Source organism: Chanos chanos, chromosome 13 (assembly GCF_902362185.1).
Source record: "Chanos chanos chromosome 13, fChaCha1.1, whole genome shotgun sequence".
Lineage (NCBI taxonomy): Eukaryota > Metazoa > Chordata > Actinopteri > Gonorynchiformes > Chanidae > Chanos > Chanos chanos.
This window is the reverse complement of record NC_044507.1, coordinates 11,805,334-11,825,756: the sequence shown is the minus strand read 5'-3', so window position 1 is coordinate 11,825,756 and position 20,423 is coordinate 11,805,334. Positions and strand designations below refer to the sequence as shown.

The 20,423-nt window shown below is 40.3% G+C and overlaps 3 protein-coding genes across 4 annotated transcripts; 2 read left to right on the top strand and 1 right to left on the bottom strand.

Annotated features, from left to right (window-relative positions):
• Positions 1 to 632: 632 nt before the first annotated feature.
• rasd4 (rasd family member 4) lies at positions 633 to 1,259 on the top strand. Its single transcript, XM_030790949.1, has one exon. The coding sequence runs from the start codon at positions 633 to 635 to the stop codon at positions 1,257 to 1,259; it is 627 nt and encodes a 208-aa protein (XP_030646809.1).
• A 3,841-nt stretch (positions 1,260 to 5,100) lies between these two features.
• LOC115826496 (phosphoribosyl pyrophosphate synthase-associated protein 1) lies at positions 5,101 to 15,281 on the bottom strand. 2 transcript variants are annotated; one of them, XM_030790357.1, is made up of 10 exons: positions 15,006 to 15,281; positions 13,999 to 14,051; positions 13,769 to 13,835; positions 13,233 to 13,405; positions 12,115 to 12,230; positions 11,943 to 11,998; positions 11,599 to 11,744; positions 7,125 to 7,195; positions 6,596 to 6,742; positions 5,101 to 6,406 (listed from the first exon to the last, which is right to left on the bottom strand). In XM_030790357.1, exons 1-10 carry the CDS (start codon positions 15,086 to 15,088, stop codon positions 6,248 to 6,250), a joined length of 1,071 nt encoding a protein of 356 aa, XP_030646217.1. In that variant the 5' UTR covers positions 15,089 to 15,281; the 3' UTR covers positions 5,101 to 6,247. The 2 variants fall into 2 exon arrangements, with proteins under 2 accessions (XP_030646217.1, XP_030646219.1); XM_030790359.1 differs by lacking the exon at positions 6,596 to 6,742.
• Positions 15,282 to 15,970: 689 nt separating this feature from the next.
• On the top strand, positions 15,971 to 18,360 carry sco1 (synthesis of cytochrome C oxidase 1). The gene is made up of 7 exons (XM_030790441.1): positions 15,971 to 16,174; positions 16,315 to 16,437; positions 16,695 to 16,785; positions 16,976 to 17,173; positions 17,442 to 17,534; positions 17,691 to 17,806; positions 17,950 to 18,360. Exons 1-7 carry the CDS (start codon positions 15,998 to 16,000, stop codon positions 18,088 to 18,090), a joined length of 939 nt encoding a protein of 312 aa, XP_030646301.1. The 5' UTR covers positions 15,971 to 15,997; the 3' UTR covers positions 18,091 to 18,360.
• The last annotated feature ends 2,063 nt before the right edge of the window (positions 18,361 to 20,423 follow it).

The window sequence follows — 20,423 nt, the reverse complement described above, 5'->3', positions numbered from 1 at the left end:
CTTCTCTTTGTGTTCTCTTTTGAGGATAGGTAGAGAGGCTCCTATCAATGTGACCTTCAATATGTCAGCATAAATTTGTCTGCAATTTACTCAGTTTTGCAATTCACACCACATAAATATTTCTGAATATGTTATTTATGGCAAATACAGAGACAGTGATCATAGCATTGGCCACACTCCTAAAATCCTCTTGAGAGCTTTTGGGCTCTCTATTTTCTCCTTTTATGCTGTTTGGTGCCATGTCTCATTTACATACATCTTCCTGATTGGCCGCTGGGTGAAAAATTACAGGAGCTGCTGCAAGCAGATTGGTTTGGAGCAAAAAGAGGTGTGGCATCTTGGTGATTGAGGAAAACCATAAATAGGGCACACAGCCGCGCAGACACACAGATGCACCTGAGAGCCTCAGATAATTTTCCAGCAAAGATCCATTCACACATATCACTCCACTTACACTACTACACACAGCAGTCAGATACTCCTGTTGAATCTCAGCGTCTCTGGTCTCCGCAGTTCTTTCAGTTAATTGTCTTTGCCAGAAGATCAGTTAACTTTGCTGACTCCCAACTCCTTCAAAACGCACAAAAAGGGTCACCTGTACCTGAGTAAGGGCAGAAAAAAGTGAGGAGAACATGTCCTTAGACGTAAAAGAGAAGACAGAGGTACGTCTGGTCTTCATGGGTGCAGCCGGCGTGGGGAAGACCGCTTTAATCCGACGGTTTTTGCAAGACAGCTTTGACCCCAAGCATCGACGCACAGTGGAGGAGCTCCACAGCCAAGAGTACGAGGTGGCCGGAGTCAAAGTCACCATCCACATCATGGACACCAGCGGCAGCTACTCCTTCCCAGCTATGCGCAAGCTCTCCATCAAAAACAGTGACGCTTTTGCCTTGGTCTACGCCATCGATGACCCAGAGTCACTGGAGGCTGTCAAAAGTCTTCGGGAAGAGATCCTGGAGGTCAAGGAGGACAAGTTCACACCCATCGTGGTGGTGGGAAACAAGACGGACCGTCGGGGAGAACGGCAGGTGTCGACGGAGGACGTGTTGTCAACTGTAGAGCTGGACTGGAACAATTCCTTCCTTGAGGCCTCGGCCAAGGAGAACGAGAACGTCCTGGAGGTGTTCCGGGAGCTGCTGCAGCAGGCGAACCTGCCCAGCCGCTTGAGCCCGGCCCTGCGTCAACGCCGGGAAACGTTCCCCAAAGACAACGCGACGCGGCCGCCCATGAACAAGACCAACAGCTGCTCCGTCTCTTAGACCAGGAGGGGAGAGGACAAGTTGGGGACTGCAGAGGTGTGAGACTGAAAGACGAGACTGTAGATTCCACATGACTGGTCTGGTCAGAGCCTAAGAGCAGAAAGGACTCTAAGACAGCACGACAGCCTGTTACATATCTTTTAAATGTTGACTTTTTCACCCAGTTCAACATCTCCATCAATCCCTAAATGTTCTTAGTTATAGAGAGGGGAGAAGGAGCAGGGATGTTAGCTACTGATGAAGACAAACAAGCAGAGATGGAATTAAAGAACGCTGACAGTCACTAGTGACCTGATGAAGAGAATAATTTGAATATTTCAACTTGCTAAGTTAAAACAAGTATCCAATGCTAAGCTGAATACATTAAGAGATGTTTCTAATTACGCATACATTTTATTTAAAAAGTGTTTTGACTGCTCTGAAGATATTGTGAATTGAGAGATAAATGTTGTTTTCACCAAACGGGGAAAAGAAAAGATTATCATAAGAGTTTCCCGTTTGTTTGCCTGTTTGCCGATCACTGCTGTGAAACACTGAACCATCTCTCTGTTGATGTAGTTCTTTTGTTTTTTCTTCTTTTGGAAGATTTGCGTTTGTGATGCTTTGGCACCGTTTGCACTTTTTATATTTTAAATATGTTCAACTATTGTGTTGCATTTTTTTTTAACACTTTTGTCACTTGATTCTGAAATAAATATAAACATTGTTGTGCAAGAATTTGATCTCTGTTCCTAATACAGTTCCTGTTATATTAGATATTAGATACATATTAACTGCTGAGGTAAGCACCATTTGTGTATATGTGAAATGTGTACAAGGTAAAAATACAACAGTCACAATATATAATAAGCATGGAAGGCAAAATAATAATTTATAAGGATGAAAAAGCTTTCCATACCAGTTCTACAGCAGTGTTTCTGACTGTTTTCTGGATTTCAGGTGATGCTGTTTATACGCCTAGCACGCGCGCGCACACACACACACCACAAATTTGTAACAGCAACAGAGCATATTCATGAACTTTACATGATTAGTAAACCTTAAAAAAAAAACATTTTCTGGTTTTTACCAGAATCACTGATTGCTCTCCACATTTATTTTACTTTACACTTTTCCTTTGAAAGGAGGTTCTGGAAAAATATTGGTCATGGTTTCACCATTTTACACTGGAGTTCAGCTCATACATATAGAAAACCTATTAACACTTTTAATCTAAAGTAAGAACTTATACTCCTATATATTTTAAAACTAACTTCATACTCTTTGATGTGGTCATAAACACTGTGGTAATGATCTAATGCTGCCCTCTAGTGGAGAATCTCCTCATCCTGCCTGTCCTTTATCCTCACACAGTTCGACAGCTCACTTCTTCCTTACTGAAGAAAGTAACTAGAACAAAGCAGAACTCAACTGAAAGGGAAGCTCAGCCTGTAGCAAAACAAAACCCCATTGTCTGCCCTGTACAAGATGTCATCTAGTTCCCATATCATAGCTGAGACTGAATGACCTCTCAAACCACACCCATAGTCCAATAAGTTTGTTAACTTTTTCTTATTTGTTAAAGTTGAAAATTTAATTACACAAAATGTGCACTCCCACATACAGGTTCATGACAGTTATATAACAGGATTATTTCAACAGAACAAAGATTTCGCTACCATCTAAATTTGTAACTCAAACAGATACCTGGTGAAACTAGTTTCCTTAGCAACCACTCGTAAGACAAACTCCTCACACCTAATGGTGCATTGGTATGTCAGGGGTCTATTTAAAATCTTTGTGTGCGAGAAATCCCACACCCCAAGATTCTTAAGTTGGCAACTGTTGCAACTCTGTGTCTTCTTTCACTTTCTCTATAACACACATACACACACACACATGGATGCACCCACACTACATTTCCCCTTTCCAGTGCCATAAAGAGACAAGGCATATTGTTTCTGTAAGTTAAGAGGGGAAGTGTTGACTTCAACATGATGGCTCTTTGGTTCCTCTTTAAGTCCTCTTTAAACACACAGGTGTCAGGCTCAAAACCGCCCAGTTGCACTCATGCGAAAGAGCTCTGTGTGAGAGGCCGCACGAAGGCTTTCAGGTGAGTAATACTTCTGACAATAACTGGTGAATTTAAGAGACAGAAAATGAACGTGTTGTATAGTTTGCTCTGTTTACTTTCTCTAGTCTGAGTCCTTCGTTTTTAATGTCAGTGTGTTATGAATATGAACTATTGAAGATTTGATCGTGCAGGTTGCTTTAATCATGTTTGTGTGTAGCGGTCAAAGGGGATAAATGTGTGCAGACGTGTGTGTGTTTGTGTGTGTGTTCATGTGTGTGTGTCTGTGCCCCTGGACTTGGTCTAAGCTCCTCAGGATCCATTGAGTTCATCTGAGGAGTTCTGAGCAAGTAAAGGGTCTCAGACTCTATCCAAGTCCATTACTTGCTGAAACAAAGGAAGGCTATAATCCTGTCTTTCAATGGCTGGATGAGAAGAGACGCAGTTGGACTGATAATGGTTCCAGCACATTACAAAAAGCTTTGTGCTGAAGATAATGAAGGGAAAGACGCTTCCACTCAAAGGAAGAGAAGAGACTTAGGGTTTTGCTTTTTTTTTTTCTACTCTGTAAAAAACTTTCTCAGAATTTCTTTTGAAAAAAATAACGGGATAATTTATGCAGGCGATTACATAAGAAGGTGACTCACTCAACGATCAACATTTCAACATACTCACAAACGCTCACAGATTCTGAAGCCCTATTCTATGCTCTATGCAGAATAACCAGGATACTCTTTCAGTTAGAAACCAAAAATAAATAACTGAAAAAGCTTTCGTTGTGTGTACGGTGTCTCTCGGCTCAGCTGACCCAACGCATCACACACGTCTTCTCTAACCAACCACTAACACATCTGATTCAAAACCACCAAGTACATTCACTCGAGTGAAGTGCGTCTGCCCAGGGCCACAGTAAAACTGTGCTCTGCAGCTGGTCTCCAGAACTGAGATTAGGACACAGTACAAGTGTGCTATTTTTCCATTTCACTCTAATTTCAATATTAGTAATGTCATACCATAATGTACACTTCAGTTAATAAAGTCACAAACAAGGATGACGAAACCAAGGCTTTGCTTTTATTTACAAAACTATGGATGTAGATCGACATCAGTTATACATTGAACAATATGAGTTGAAACATCACCTGGTACACTGCTCATAAGTGCACGACGGTCAATGGAAACTAATTTGACTCTGAATAAGGCTGGCATAGCAACCACTGTCGCTCTCACAGAGACGCCAGAATATTCTCTTGTGCCCAGCAGGTGCAATGTCAGGCTGAATAAACCAATTAATGATTCATTTTGAAAGAACACTTGAGTTCAACACTTTTTTATAATAATAAAGAAAAAGAGGAAAATATGACCTGGAAGACAGGAGATTTCATTTAAGACCACATGTAGGATGACACAAAGAGCTACATTAACAGTTCAACCATAGAGTATTTGTAGGCACCAGCATTACCACAAGCATTTACTATGGTGATTGCAATGAACACTTTACTCCTTCTTTTGTTTCAACCACCGAAACACATGTCCCTGAGCTTATGGCTCAAATAGCATACATATATATATATATATATATATATATAGTGCATATGGTATACATAGTGCATATGGTGAAAATCTACACAGAAGGAAAAAAATGCCTTTACCAAACTGCAATTCAGATACATCACTGCCTCAAATCCCCTCTGGTCTCTCTTGGTCTTGTAACAGTAACAGCTAATTTTGAATTAGAGTGTCACATGGATCTCACAGCAGGTGCTGTTTTTTTTTTTCCTTTTTTTTTGTTTTTTTTTTAAGTAGTCAGTTTTCGGGTTAGGCGTGGTGAATAGGAACTTAGTACTAAAGCTATACGCACAACTGTAAATAAAATCCTTGCAAGAGCGTGGGCACGCATATGGCTTATTATAAATAAAACATCCTGTCAACAAAAGAGAAGCACATCTGGCCTGAAGGTCAGCCTACAATATTTGTGTATGTTAAACAGAGGTAATTTAAGTCCAAAGGTCTGTTAAATTTCACCATGTTTGACCATCATACCACAGAGCCTACCTCATTGACTTTTCCTTACAAAGTTACTATAATCTTCCACGAATGGGAATACATGAGGCTAAACTAAAGATCTGTTGACCATCCACCTTTTTACACTGAAGACAAGACTACACTGACATGGACGGCACACGCACGTACACCCACACACACTGTTTAGTAAACGCAAAGTCCATCTGGTGTTCTGTTGTTTCCCAAACCAATTAGAGTATGTGTATAATTATCTAGTGGAATGATTGAGATTTCACAATGTTTATGCGGCAAAGAGATTTAGGGGGATACCGTCTGAAGTGTGGACGGAACATGTTTCAAATATTGGACAAAAAGTTGGCGAAAGGTAATTTTGGTCAAGAATAACAGATACCCTTCAATAAATCTATCATGCAGTCCATGACAATCTTTTTATATGTAGAGGATTCAGTTATGACACAGCACAATAAAAATTAGTGTTGAAAGGGGCTGTATGGAAGTGAAAATGAAGCACATGACATCTAATAACTGTGCGTCTTGTACATCACTGTCACTACTGCTAACTGCACCACTGCCCCTCTTTGCATGAGGAATACATAAGCCTAACAACACACCGCCGAGCAGCTCTGGGGCATGTCTGTGAAAGATTTAAAACTTCGTTTCTTTTTTTTTTTATTTGTTTGTCTTTGCCCTTACCAAGTGAGTTAGTTTTCTCATGCAGGACTCGATCAAATTTTAAGCTGCGTTGGCTGTTGAATGGGGAGGCGTGTTCAGAGCGGTAACGGTGGAGTTAAAACAGGCGCGCGTGACGGCGTTTTTGAGGAGTGCTTGGCACTTTTTACAGAATGAGGGGTAGGGGAGATCATGGAATTCTTTGGACGTGTCGCCGCCACCCCATCTTAAACGTCAGCATGGATTAGTCATCTACAGTGATGTTGCGGAACAGATAAGCCATGGATTCCCCGTTATGGATTCGACGGATGGCCTCGGCCAGGATCATACTAACATCCACCGTCTTGATCTTCGGACACTGGAGCTTCTGCACCTCGTGAGGAACAGTGTTAGTCACCACAACCTGAGGGAAGGAAACAACAACATATCAGTTTGACCCATTCAGCTTTCGGGCCTTCGGTCTATGTCTCTCCCCTGTTATGCGAGTATGTAATGTAATTGTTCGGAATAAGGCAGCGAATGAGTGCTGTAAGGGACATGGTACGATCACTAAGTATTTACAGTGCTGGTGTCTGAGACACTGGTGACTTGCCTCGTCAATAGCGGACTCCTCGATGAGTCGTGGGGCGTCGGCTGAAAGCAGGCCATGAGTGGCCATGATGTAAATCTTATAGGCTCCTCTCTCCTTCAGGATTTCAGCTGCTGCCACAAAGCCCTCAACATCATCGATAATGTCATCCTGAGAGATCATAACCTGCGTTTAATCTTGTTGACCCTCACATTATGGTACATTATGATAAAACGCTCCCAGTTTGGTAACATTTACACTCCTCGTCCACGGGGATCAACTAATCAATGGGATTGAGAAACAGCCCATATTTTAAGTACGGTCTACATTCTGAAATCCATCAGAGCAAGCGGTCCATTGACTGAAGCTAAATTAGGAGCAGGCTGGATCTCTATGAGTCACATAAAATCCTATTGATTTGTTCGTGCCTGTGTGCTGCTTTTCTGCGACTTAAAACTGTTTAAAAGAGAACCACAGACTCAGATTCAAATCTGTACTGCTTGTAAACAAATACGAGTCAAAAAATTAAGATTAATTAAGAGTTATTTCTTACAACAATAATGGCTATTCTCCCTCCCACATCTCCCACCACTGTTATGGGTGGTTTCTCCTTGGCCATCATCACTGCAAGACAGAGAACAGCAGGTTATGACCAGCCAAAGTATTCGGTGCAGGTCAATAAGGGGTTTATTTGCAATGTAGATTGGGTAATATGGGTTTATAGATGCCTTTGAGAGGCCGTCCATTTGGTGGCCACTAGAAGGAAACTCAAAAAAAAAAACCCCTAAGATTTAAAAAAGCACAAATCATACTCGAATTTACATTTAATGAGATCTTGGATGTTTCCCATTTTACCCCACCTACAATTTTGTTTCAATTGGAATAGCAAATTCACTACAGCACATGCCATGCAGAAATCAAAATGACTCTCTTCTGCACCCAACATACCCAATCAAACAGGAGCATATTAAGATGCTTCCACAATCTGTGCAAAAATACCACAGGTGGTACCGAAAACACACAGCACACACGCACACGCGCGCACACACACACGCACACGCACACACACGCAAATTAATCTTGTCTTCAAACCACCAAAACCAACAACATTTATGGTAGCACTGATTCTGAATCTCAGTGCTTGTCAGAACTGTAGGACTGTCTTCATTCCACATTAATCAGTCAGAGGAGAAACACACCCACACACACACACGTACAAAAAAATTGATCCACAACTGGGAAATCTGAGAATACAGAGGGATTCAAAGGTACAAGCCAAAACACATGCCCTTCTAAAAGAAATGCAGTCACCTAACTTACCAATCAGTCTGCTCATATTTTAATCTGAACATCTTAGGTCTGTTAAACTACAGCTTTATAGACAGCATTCAACAAACTGAAAATATATATTTAGAATATTAATAGGCATTTTCAATTCTGGCTCCTGTCCAAATACACCTGAAAGGCTGAAAAGTAACTAGGCTCAATTAGTGAGAAACATTTTGAGCTATTATTAGTTCAGCTCAGATGAAAAAAAAAAGGATTGTGTGAAGTGAGGGGATAGTTATGCGTAAGATTAGAAAGGTTGATAGGAGAAAACTCTAATACTGCAAATTGCAACAGGTGTCATGTGATCAAAATATGCAATAAAATATGCATATATGCAAATAAAATAAAATACGCATAGCTTATGTACTCCTTGTTTGGCAAACCTGTAGAGAACTGCCTCTGAGAGCACTTACTAAACCTTAATAAACATGCTTTAGCATGAAGAATTTGACCAGGAATAGCCCTGCACTTTTCATTCACATAGCGAGGTTGACATTTCATGCAAACCATATGCACATTTCAATCTCTGCTCTTCTAACTTACTTTGTACCTATTACTGCACAGTTATTTTACAGTAGTACTGTTCAATAATATTTATCCATTTGTGGTAATTTATTAAAATGTGTTGTTGTTGGGGTTTTTTTTAATATGCATTTCAACAATAATCCATGCTGCGTGATCTGCATCACCCAGTGAGCTCTTTATTAAATCTAAAACTGAAACTAACCGCAATTTCCCTTTTTTATCCTTATTAAAATGCTTCTCTCTCCCTCTTCTCAAGGTCATGTGTTTCCAAGACCTTTAGTGGCCTTGGTCAAAACTAGCTAACGGGAGAAATTTCTAGAAATCTACAGAGATCTCAACAAGCAGGCATGATATGCTGGTTGGCAACATAAGCCTGGATTCAATGGTTCCAGTTCTGACAGATGATGATTCCAGTGATTTTCAAAGGAAAGCACTTCAGTGAGGGCTCTCAAACCTGTTCCAAAGCACTCTGAATCCCCAGCACTGGTCCCAGTACTGACAAACCACTGGCTTCTCTGGCCCTTCACTGAGGAGGGTTTTTTGTTTGTTTGTTTTTAAAAGGGTGAGACATCTGTTAAGACAGATAAGACAAATAGCCGCTAGCTGCTAAAAAAAATAACCCAACATAGATACCAACTGTGGTCATTTTTATCCCGCACAAAAAAAAATTTTGATTGCAAGACAATTCACCTCATTCATTTCCATTTTCGGATTTCCATTTTGACCCTGGTCAAAAGTATTACATTCTTGGCTCGTAATTTGACGGAGTTGCTATTTCAGTGGAAAATCTAATGAGGTATGGTATATCCCCAGCAGTGGTCGGGGGATCTCTGTCAGTCAGCTCTTGATGTATCTGGGAGGCAACCTAAAAACTTATTCTAGGGTAAAATTATGATCAAATCAAGGTTGTGACAGATTCTTTAACATTTAGGTGTTTCAACCCTAAATATTTATATTTTGTGAAATCGAACTGCTAAAAGTCATATCACTGCAGGTCTACATGAAGAAAAGTAATTATGTATATGTAGGGGAACTGTCGATCAATTCAAAGAAAAACAGTTCCATTTTACCCCCACAGCCAACAGCAGAGAGTGACACAGCGTGGGTGTTTACATGTTTTATCTGTAATGTAAAGTTCCACTCTGGGTTAACAATGGGGAACTGCTCTTTCACTTAAAAATTTTCAGTTAAAAATGACTAAGACAGACAGGAAGCCAGCACTGTCTGTTCTGTCTGTCATTAGACGATACGATCTGATCACAACATGGTAAAGATCACAATCAGCGAATGTAACACAACACAAGATGTTGTGCTCCTGTTTACATCTAAGATTAATTTGGATCAGGCTCGATTTGTACATGGCATATGTATACAGGACAAATACCATGGTACTCAGATATGCACAGAAAACTCCAATTACGACCAGTACTGCATAACCTGAAACTGTATTACAAAATTGCTTGCCATAATATGAAAAAGTAATAATATTCTCTTTGAAGCAGTTTATCAAATTACTATGAGATTTTAACCCTATGTTTTAAAAAGTAACCTTCTTGAGTTAAAAATAGTTAAAAAAAAATTGCTGGCTGTTTTTTTGTTTGTTTTGTTTGTTTTGTCTCAGTTGTTCCACTGAGGACACGCTGGTATCTTGGGGGTTAAAATGGTGGTGCGATGCTAAAAAACACACATCGGGTGGCTTGAAATGGTTGACTAAAACTAAAAAAATGGACGAATCTCATCCACAACGACTACAATAACTCTTCAGGCTGCTTTGGCTCCGAGCTTTGAGAGTCCTCAGTCAGGCACTGCATGCATGCACAGAGGAACCATTTAGTGTGGTCACTGCTGTGATTAGAAGCAAAGAGAGTTAACCATCATACTTGGGAGCTCTATGCCTGGGAACGGCGCTTGCTGTTTGCCTATTACCAACAAATAAACACCATGTTAAACAGACACCCACACAGACGCAATAAAAAACGACAACAACAACAACAAAAAACCCACCACACAGACATGACAGCAGGCCTTGGAGAATCCTCACAGCGCACTCATGAAGGATGCTTCAAAAATGAGCGAAGATACACCTTGCCATATTACAGGTAAATAATACCACCAAAATAAGGTTTGTACCTTTTGTGTTTTAACCCCAGCTCAGTTAGAAGAATTGTAAGATGAATTAGATCTGAATAACAATAACTGTCATGACAATAGAGAGTGAAGTCAACTAGACAGGCCATTGGAATGCCATGCTGAGGATTGTCAAAATCCTGCTTTGGACAAACAAAAGTGAAGCATGACAAACTTTGAGAGAAAAACTTGGAGGAGCAATGTGAATTACACTAAAGTCATTCTGCAAGGACAGAAAACACACACTGCAGTTAAATCTGAAACCGACACCATAACTCTATGTTAACTGCATCAGGTGCAAAATGGAGCTAAATTTTTTGGGGGGAAATAGTAATTACCGGTAAAGAAGATAAAAATAGTGGTAAAATAGCATTAGTAAAGGCAGTAAGGCTTTTAAGCATACATGCAGTGCAAGACAATTTGATTTATGAACTGCAAACTGTTAAAAATAAGGCATCATGTAAGTATAACATTGTTAGTACTGATCTCTAGTCCCTCCTCCATGTTTACGGTGATACAAAAGAAAAAAATCAGTATATTTTCATCATTAATAAACAACACACTTTCTTCATTAATAATTCACTCTTTTCAATCTTTTCCAAGAGTGTAAGGTAACAGAGCCAAATGAAAAAAGGATAACCAAATCTGGTCTACCCATGTTTTGTACTGAATGGATCACCCTTGACTCCAACGTGGGTTCAAATCAACAGTGGACTCCTCCAGGGGGTACTCCAAGTACGTGGTTTAGTCACTAACTCGGATAAGTTAACTCAGAGAAAGTAGTAAACCTCCTAACAGAAGAGCCCCATGGCTTCATTCTCCTAGCAAAACAAAGCCATAGGGCTCTTCTATTAGGCGGTTTTCTACTTACTCTGAGTTAACTTATCCGAATCAGTCACTAAACCATGTATGTGAAATACCCCCCGGATCACGAGATGGGTAAACAGATGAGAGGATGTAACAAGTGAGCAGAGAGATACATTCAAATGCATGGCGTTGATACACAGTATGATGATCTTCACAGAGAGAACCAGTCGTTATCTTACATGGTAGTTCCAGCCCTGGGTGTCCCGTAGCGTTACGGACACAGGGAGGGGAATGCCGCCCGTCTGCCATATCTGACTCAGAGCACTGGGCCTCTCCGTGCATAACCGCCAGACCCAAACGCAGACGCTCTGCAAACGACTGAGCCCTAGAGTCAGCACACACACACATACACAATGTCAACATCAGCCACATGACACAGCAGAACTCACCAGAACTTCTTAAAGAAACTCTGTGACTGTTTACTGACATGATATATGTGTCTATGGAATGTAAAATACCTCTGAACTGAACTGTAAAACTTTACAAAGTTAATTAACAGTCACAACTTTTCTGTTCAGGTTACCTTTTGGCCGCAGAGGGTGACTTTGCAACAATGATAGCATTTCTGTAATCTGGAATCTGAAAAGCAAAGGAAGAATTACAAGTAAGAGAGGTTTACAGATTGTGAGAGAGATTAAAAAAGAACCATTGAGAAAAGACAAACACTGAAACTTAAGCCTGCTGGAGCGGCATACCTCCTCCTGGATGTACTGGAGAAGGAATGGGGATGCACGAAGATTGTCCACTGGGAAACTGAAGAAGCCCTGGACCTCTTTCTGGTGGAGGTCCATAGTAATGATGTGGGTCAAACCTGGTTCACAAAGGAGAGAGAGAGAGAGTTCACACCTAATAACAACCTGACTAAACCAGCAACTGTTTACTGTTTATGAAAAACCTACATGGTGCAAGTGGTGGTGTGGAGACTTGTACATGCTAAGGTTGTAAACCATTCACAAGTCATTGTTTAGTTTGCAGCTTGGTTTCCCTTATTGTTTTTTTTGGGTTTTTTTTAAAGCCGGGGTTCTAGAAGGTGATTTATGAATGGTAGTAATAAACAATAAAACTGCTAGACTGAATTGGCTTTACAATCCCAAACAAAATCACTCTAATTTTAAAAGACTGCTTTAGCCACAGGGACGTGCACACCTCCGTGCTATTGTCGCCCAGGAAATGGCCCATATGCCCTCTTTTGGCCAAGGTGTCCCTTTTGATAGCTGGGATTATCCATTAGTAGCACTGGTACATCATTGCTGAAGTTAGTCCAAATTAAATTGCCACAGGACCAGTGGTACATACTCATGAGTTTCATTGTGGTTGTTGTCAACAAGAGTGATATATTAGTAAGATAGTTTCTGATTGGCTGGGGGGGACTCCGTGGCGTACGTGCATTACATAGCCTACTTAGTTCTGTGTAAACAGTTCTGTCCTTGCTATCCAAATATGAGTGTTCATTTTTGTGTGTGTGTGTGTGTGTGTGTAACATTTGATTTGTGCAAGGCTATTCATCAGAGGCACATATTTTTTTTCTGGACAAAGAACCTTCCTTGTAGTGCAGATTTGCAAGTTCATGCAACACTCCTTTCTTCAAACGTTTTTTTTTTCTTTTGTGTAACATCATGCGTGCAGCTTGCTCCTAATGCTGGAATGAGGTTGCGGCCCTCCCCCAGAACTGTTTTGGTTTTTCGGGATTGATTTACACATTTTGCCACCATCTGACATGTATCTTAAATCAACACACTTGCTGTGTGTTTTTGGTAGAGCCACTGCCTCTCCGAACGTCTGTGCTCGTCACTGTTTAGCCAGCATGCCTTACCTGCTTTAGCCAGCATAGAAGCCAGCAGTTTGCAGACTATGGAGCCTCTTTTCCTCATCTTACACTGTTTGCTGTAAGGGAAGTAAGGGATGACGCCTATGATGTTCTTTGCACAGGAGGTTTTCAGGGCATAAGCCATGATCAGCAGCTCCATAATGGCAGTGTTTACATCTCTGTCAAACACAAACACAGGGAGATAAATTCATATACAGACACTCTAATAGGACAAAACACAGGGATGTGGCCTCTGTAGCAAGACTAAAGCACGTTCAAGGAGAGGGAAGCAATAACTGAGTGTTATCTTTGCATGGCAAATGATAGGGGAGTTAGCGACTATAAACACCGAAGGTGTCATCAGACTCACAAGACTCAGAATTTGAGGAGTACAAACACAAAGCAATTAAAATTCATGATAATTAGGAGTCAACAGTGCATCTCCCTTCATGAGGGGTTGGTAAGTTTCAACTGTGAGCCAGTTTTGAAAACAGGCTTAAACAGAGTCACGTTGTTCTCATTTGCTGATTGGATCAATTCACCTGGGTATCGTCTGGATGATGAAGATTGTTTGACCTCTCACACTCTCCTTCACATCGACTCTGGTCTCTGCAAAAATGAAATGAATTAATTTGGTGCCTCAGAAAGAGGAATCAATTAATCAGACAGCGCCTTTAAATGCTATTCAGACAGACCAAAAACAAAAAAAAAAAGAAAAGAACAACAGTCACACATATTTATAAACATGACACAGAAACAGGGCTCAGCCCACCTCGGTTTGACTCCTGGTAAACAACAGACTTCCCTAGTTCAACTCCAAGTCGCCTGAGGACAAAAAAGGAAACAAACTGATTCAAAGGAACATTCTTGCACAACACTTGAGAGCTAGATAAATGTTCCAATTATGAAGAGTGGAACAAGTAAATCACACAAAATGTGAGAAACATTCAACTTCACTGCTTCAAACACAGAATAAAACTGTCTTGAGGAAATGTATCCTCACTTTGTTTGATAAAAGCCATTTCGTAGAATGAGTCACATGGTCTAACATATGTCCTTAGTCGTCCACCTGACCCACTGGTCTTATCATCTGACCGGAGATACAGCAATGGTACCGTTTGCTGTGGAATTTCTATCAGTAGCACCCAAGTGACAACACTGCCACTGCTTCAAGGACAAACAGCTAGCAACTGTGCATAGTATCTTTACACAAAAAAAACCCTACTGTGTGAAGCAAGTCTTTAAAAATATGTGAGCCCCAAAATAAGAAAAACGTGCACTCTCTATACTCACACTTAATTTACAGTCTGTGACCTGATGAATAAGACATGGTAAGGATTCAGACTCAGTTATAAGCTATCCAATGGATTGTTATATAACAATCAAGTTATGATTCAGTTAACTCGGCTGCTGCACGCACACCTCTATAAAAAAATGCAGATTGCATCAGACCATATGCGACTCTAAATTCTACTTTATAATCTTCATCAAACTACACTTCTTCGTCCGCTGCTTGTATGTAAGAGGTTATAAACATAATTTAAACAGTTCAAAACAACTGAATGAACCCAAATGAAAAAAATGAATTAACCCCAAAGAAAGAAAGAAAGAAAGAAAGAGGTCAGTACCACTTGCTTGATGCAATGCCAGTATGTCATAGTTTATTTTTTAAGTCTAACATCTTAGCTCCACATTTAATCACAAGTTATTGCAGGTAGCTGGCTAAACGTTAGTTCAGCAGCATCCGATTCAATCACTCAAGACAGAAAATATACATACTCTGTGATCTTCTTGGCCAGTTCTGTACACGCTGCGGTAGAGTTGGCGGAGAAGACACGATAACCACTTTTTGGAACATTCATTATGAGGCCAAATCAAATAGCTAGCCAGCTAGCTATTTTTTAAACGTTGTTTGCCTATATAACCGTGCTAGCAAACGAAAGAGGTTTACTAATGACTAAATGGAATTCGCAGAACAAGGCATATTTCAATGTCAATTTTAAATGATGAAGTCCCCTAATTTCAGCCACGTCAACCAATGTCTCAACAGTCTGTCTGTCTGCTAGCTTGTCATTGCTGCTGCTACTGCTGTAGTGTTTCACGGTTTCCAAACAACCACGAGTTCACTCATTCGCTAGGCATTATGGTATACTATAGCTCCACCATAGAGCTTCTGTTAAATGTCTGTGCCCCCTACCAACAGCATTGTTCGTCTCCCATTCTTTTGTCCCTCATCTGAGCAGCAAATGTAGAATAAGGTTAGAAAAATTATTTCAGCAGAAATTGTGTAATGTATTTGTTACTAATTTATGCAGGGAGTCAGTTATTTAAAAAGGTATGCGATCAGTACGTTACGACAAAAGGGAGCTCCAATAGTTAGACTACTGCTCCACGTTTTCACTTTGTGGATTGGTATAAATTCAGAAATATTTTCATGCTTTAAAAACGTCACGTTCACGACGCTAGATGTCGACTGCATAGAGCACACATATTTCGCAAACTCCACAAAGACCGTAGAAGAAGAAACGAGCAACCGGTCTCATGCTGTCACATCCGTTTTTAGTTCGCGCAGTAATTCTGCTGATTCAGAGTCAGCCCTTACAAGTATTCCCGTGGGAAAACTCGCACTAAATCACTGCGTTCCGCAAGAGGCACTGCTGATCTGGGAACAGGAATTTGAATGCGATATCATTTTCCTGTGATGCTAGTTGTGTAAATCGTTCTGTCTTCCGCATTGGCTGTGGTCAAGTTGCCTAACTAATTGTTATATCATGGCTCTGCGATTAACAACGTTACTGAGTCAAAGGCTGAGATGTCAGATGGTCAACTCAGTCCCCCTCAGTAAAAGATACACTACGCGTAGTTTCTGCAACGTCGCCCGTCACCTTTCACAAGGAAGAACTCTGCTCACACACACAGATGTGCCACACAGGAGAGTGCAGCGACAGGTAGGTCATTGATTGCATTGCCAATTCAGCAGCGTTATGGACTACTTCCATAATATTGCTTCACAATCTGTAATGAATCAAGTTTTGGTGGTTTTCATGTTGATTTCTTATGCCTGTGTGACTGTGTGTCTCCTCTGTAGTTGAGCCTTATAAATACGTGCAGAAGGACACGATGTGCGTCACTAAATGCAACCGTGAGATCATTTGCTTCCATGCCCCCACCGCCCTCCTCTGGAAGGGACAGCCCAAACCAGAAGCGCGGAGTAAGCACCTTCATCATAATATCTCTCTGTGACATTATCCTTGAGTCTTTAGGATTCGTTGATATTAAGATATACAGATGCTTTTATAGGTTTTAAAGCTTTAATGATATTACTTTGTTCAGTGAATGGGCTCTCACAGTTTTTGTTTTTGTTTTACAGATAATGTAATCTGTATCTATGCCCATGTCTAATCAAATATCACTGCATGTCAAGTATGTCAAAACATTTCCAAATCTGCTTACATGTCTTGTCCACAGCCAGTAACATGGAAGTCGCTTGCAATCACATTTTCCATTGGAGGTGGTCTTCTTCTGGCAATGAAATACTTCAAGAAAGAAAAAGAGGATTGTAAGACCATGTTGACTTACTGCTCAAATGTTCAGCAACCTTAAGACAAAGTATATGAGTTAGTCAGTTTAACACATGATCAGTTATAGATGATACTTAATTTTTCTGTCCAGTTACTGTTGAGGACAGCATGCTTTTTGATTGATGTGTTAAATTAAGAGCAAAATGTATACTTTTCTGTCCAATACAGCCATTGAACGAGAGAGGACCAAGTCAATTGGAAAACCATCACTTGGTGGTCCATTTTCCCTTGTTGACCACAACAATAAACCAGTCAAAAGTGAAGATTTCCTCGGCCAGTGGATCCTCATCTATTTTGGGTTCACACATTGTCCAGATATTTGTCCTGATGAGCTGGAGAAAATGATAGAGGTCGTAGATGAAATCGGTAATGTAGCTTTGTGAACCCAAACTCTACCGTCTCCCTATTATTTTGCTGTTCAGCATGATATGAGGAACCAGGGCTCTAATTCGTTGACCACTGAGCCATGTCTTTATTATGTAGTTATTGCCGTATCTGTCGCTGTGCTTTTTAGAGTGTTTTTCTTTACCATGCATATTTTTCCATGCCTGATAATAGATTCATCTAACTCCAATCATACAAAAATATTTACAATTTCCTGAGTGTTTATACTTATATTTTGTCTCTTATACAGACAGGATAAAGTCTCTCCCAGACTTAACCCCCATTCTCATCACTATTGATCCTGACAGGGATACTCCAGAGGCCATGGCAGCATATGTGAAAGGTGGGATTAAATCTGAGAAATTATCTCATTAAACTGCTAAAACATCAGCTGTTTACAGTCACTTTCAGAGCATGCACTTAAATCCACATCATTTGGTTTGCTTATTTTATTAAAATATGTGATTTGAGCTGGTGTTCTACGTCTTATTTTATTTAGAATTTTCCCCTAAATTGATTGGCTTAACGGGCACCACCGCTCAGGTCGACGAAGTTTCCAGAGCCTACAGAGTGTACTACAGCCAAGGCCCCAAAGACGAAGACAACGACTACATTGTGAGCTTTCAGTTCAGTCATTCATGCATTCATTCATTCATTCATTCATTCATTCATGCATTTGTCTCAGTGTTAATTGAACCTGTGATAAATAATGAAAAAGTATTTGTTTTGGGGTTTTTTTTAAATCATTCTTTTCTCAGGTTGATCACACTATCATAATGTACCTGGTGGGTCCAGATGGAGAATTTGTGGAGTATTATGGACAGAACAAGAAAGCGTCAGAGATCTCCTCCTCCATTGCCTCATACATGAGAAAGTACCGGCAGACGAAGAAGACATAGGATAAAGCATGACCAGCTCCCTATCCTTAAAACACACACTTCTGTGTGCCTTCTACCCTGGTTTCATTTTTGCACAGTATGTCATGGACTACTGATAAAACACACTTCACTTCTTAGAAAGATGGAAATGTTATGAGAGCGACTTAAAAGAGGAAAGAACCTGGCAACATTCCTCATTATCAAACATGAATGGAGTGTTGGGGAAAACTTAAAAATCAGGATATTGTGCCGTTTGCAAAATATTTGATAAGTTGCTCGATATGGAGTGCTCTGTCTACAAATTATCATTGTATTTATCTTTTTCAGTATGAATAAATGAAAAGGTTGATTTTAAGAAACTACAAAGTCAGTATGTTCCTGTTTTATATGAGCATCTCGTGAATTAAATAAAGCTGTCCAACTGCAACGAAATTTCCAAAGAAAAAAAAAAGTCCTACAGTGCGCTCTAATATAAAGCATTATGTGCACTTTTAACATAAGGTAGACAGCTCAGACTGATATATTAAACTATTGTCAGCTGATCCATAGTGAAGACAGCGCTGTCTAGTGCCAGTTGTCTTTTTCAACCATCACAGAAGCTGAGAGGGCAGCGGTTGCTTTATTCCAACTGCTCTGTCTCCTGACTCCTGAACCTCTAATCCTGGATAAATGCTTCACTCCTCAGATCTGTGTTTCCTCACGCAGAGGAATGTGTCTCTCGCTCCTCTTCAGTTGCTTCAGAGGTGACCTCACTATCTCTAAGCTGGTCCTGTCTTGGGGTGCCCAGGGCACGTCACGCTGAACCCTGGAGCAGCGACAGCAGGGGTCAGCATGTGTCCTTTATCGGTCTGTGCAGTTGTCGTGTTTGCTAAAGTCTGAAGATTAAAGTTCCAGCTGTCAGCAGCCCTTCATCTGACATTTGTGGACCGTTAGAGTAGAAGCAATTAGCAGAGCTGTGATGTGAATAGCTCAATGTATGGAAGAAGATGGAGACAGACATAGCTCATTATCTCTAACAATGTATTGTAACAGGTATTAGTAAGTAGAGATTGGGGCTTGGTTTTCATTGTTTACCATTAAGACTGAGCCAACCCATTATCAGCCACTACACCCCTTTGCAGAATGCCCACTTTGAGCACTTCTGAGCAACTTCTACCTTAACTGCATGAAGATATGATTAAGGCCTTTTTAGTAGCGGAACACTCTACGATTTGCAATGGTCTATTGATAAATATACATAGTGCTGACTTCCAATGCATATTCTTTAATGGTTCCACTGAACTGCAAAAAAAAAAAAAAAAATCATAGTGAATTAGGGGATTATGAGATGATATTATTTTTATCTGTTGGTGCTAAATATGAGCAAGACTAATGTGTTGGTGATGCCATGTCCCCATAACTGTTCTCAGTCAAAGTCTTTGAGTGCTGCCAATGAAAATGAAGATCCGAGTTTGCTCTTTATCAGTGAAAGGTATCATGTGACATGCTCTGTACTTGAAACACATTCTTTTCGTAAACTGATGCAGACAATTGTAGTGCATTACTTCACATCCACCCAAAGGACTTTAGCTGGATCCAGGGAGCTTTTTCTGGATTCGACGTTAACCCAGTAATTCTACACACTTGATTGGGAATGCAGCAGGTGAACTCCGGACATTTTAGAGTGAAATGAACACATGGTACCCATTCAACATTGTCTCTTTTAAGCTGTCAATCAAGATTTCTCAGACCCCATGACTTGTCACTGCTCACATTCCAGACACCACTTTACCAAAGCACCATCATAATACAAGACAATAGATTAAACATTGTATTTCAAATTTGTAATCGTTCCAGGAAATGCAAGGTTGAGCTGAATCTTGATATTATGATATTATATGATGCGTTTGCATTAGGAAAACATATGTTTTGCATTAGGACTGCTTGATTTGAAATAGCTGACAATCTAACAATATAGTTGTGGTCTAAATTGTTTTATCCCATTGTAACTGTTCCAAATGCTGACTGCCAGCTGTTAGTTTTTACTTGTACTGAAGTGCAGTCCTAATGTTTGATGAAGTCTGAATCCAGACACCCTCTGCCAGTATTTAAGTGACCTCTTTTCAGACCTAATCTTCTCTGATCCCACAAAATGGGGCTAGTCATGTTAGGACCCAAAGCCCAATAATCTACCGTCCTTAGCCATCATTGCTTTTTAATGGGTTGGCTCGAAGATTACAATTGAAAACATTTAAAGGTGACACAATACAGCTAAAGATAGTAGTTGCAGAAACAAAATGAATTTGGGCGATTACTTGAAGGTGGCCTACAAGTCGTATTTGATCTCTGCCCAAATATGGGGTTGCATTCATTTA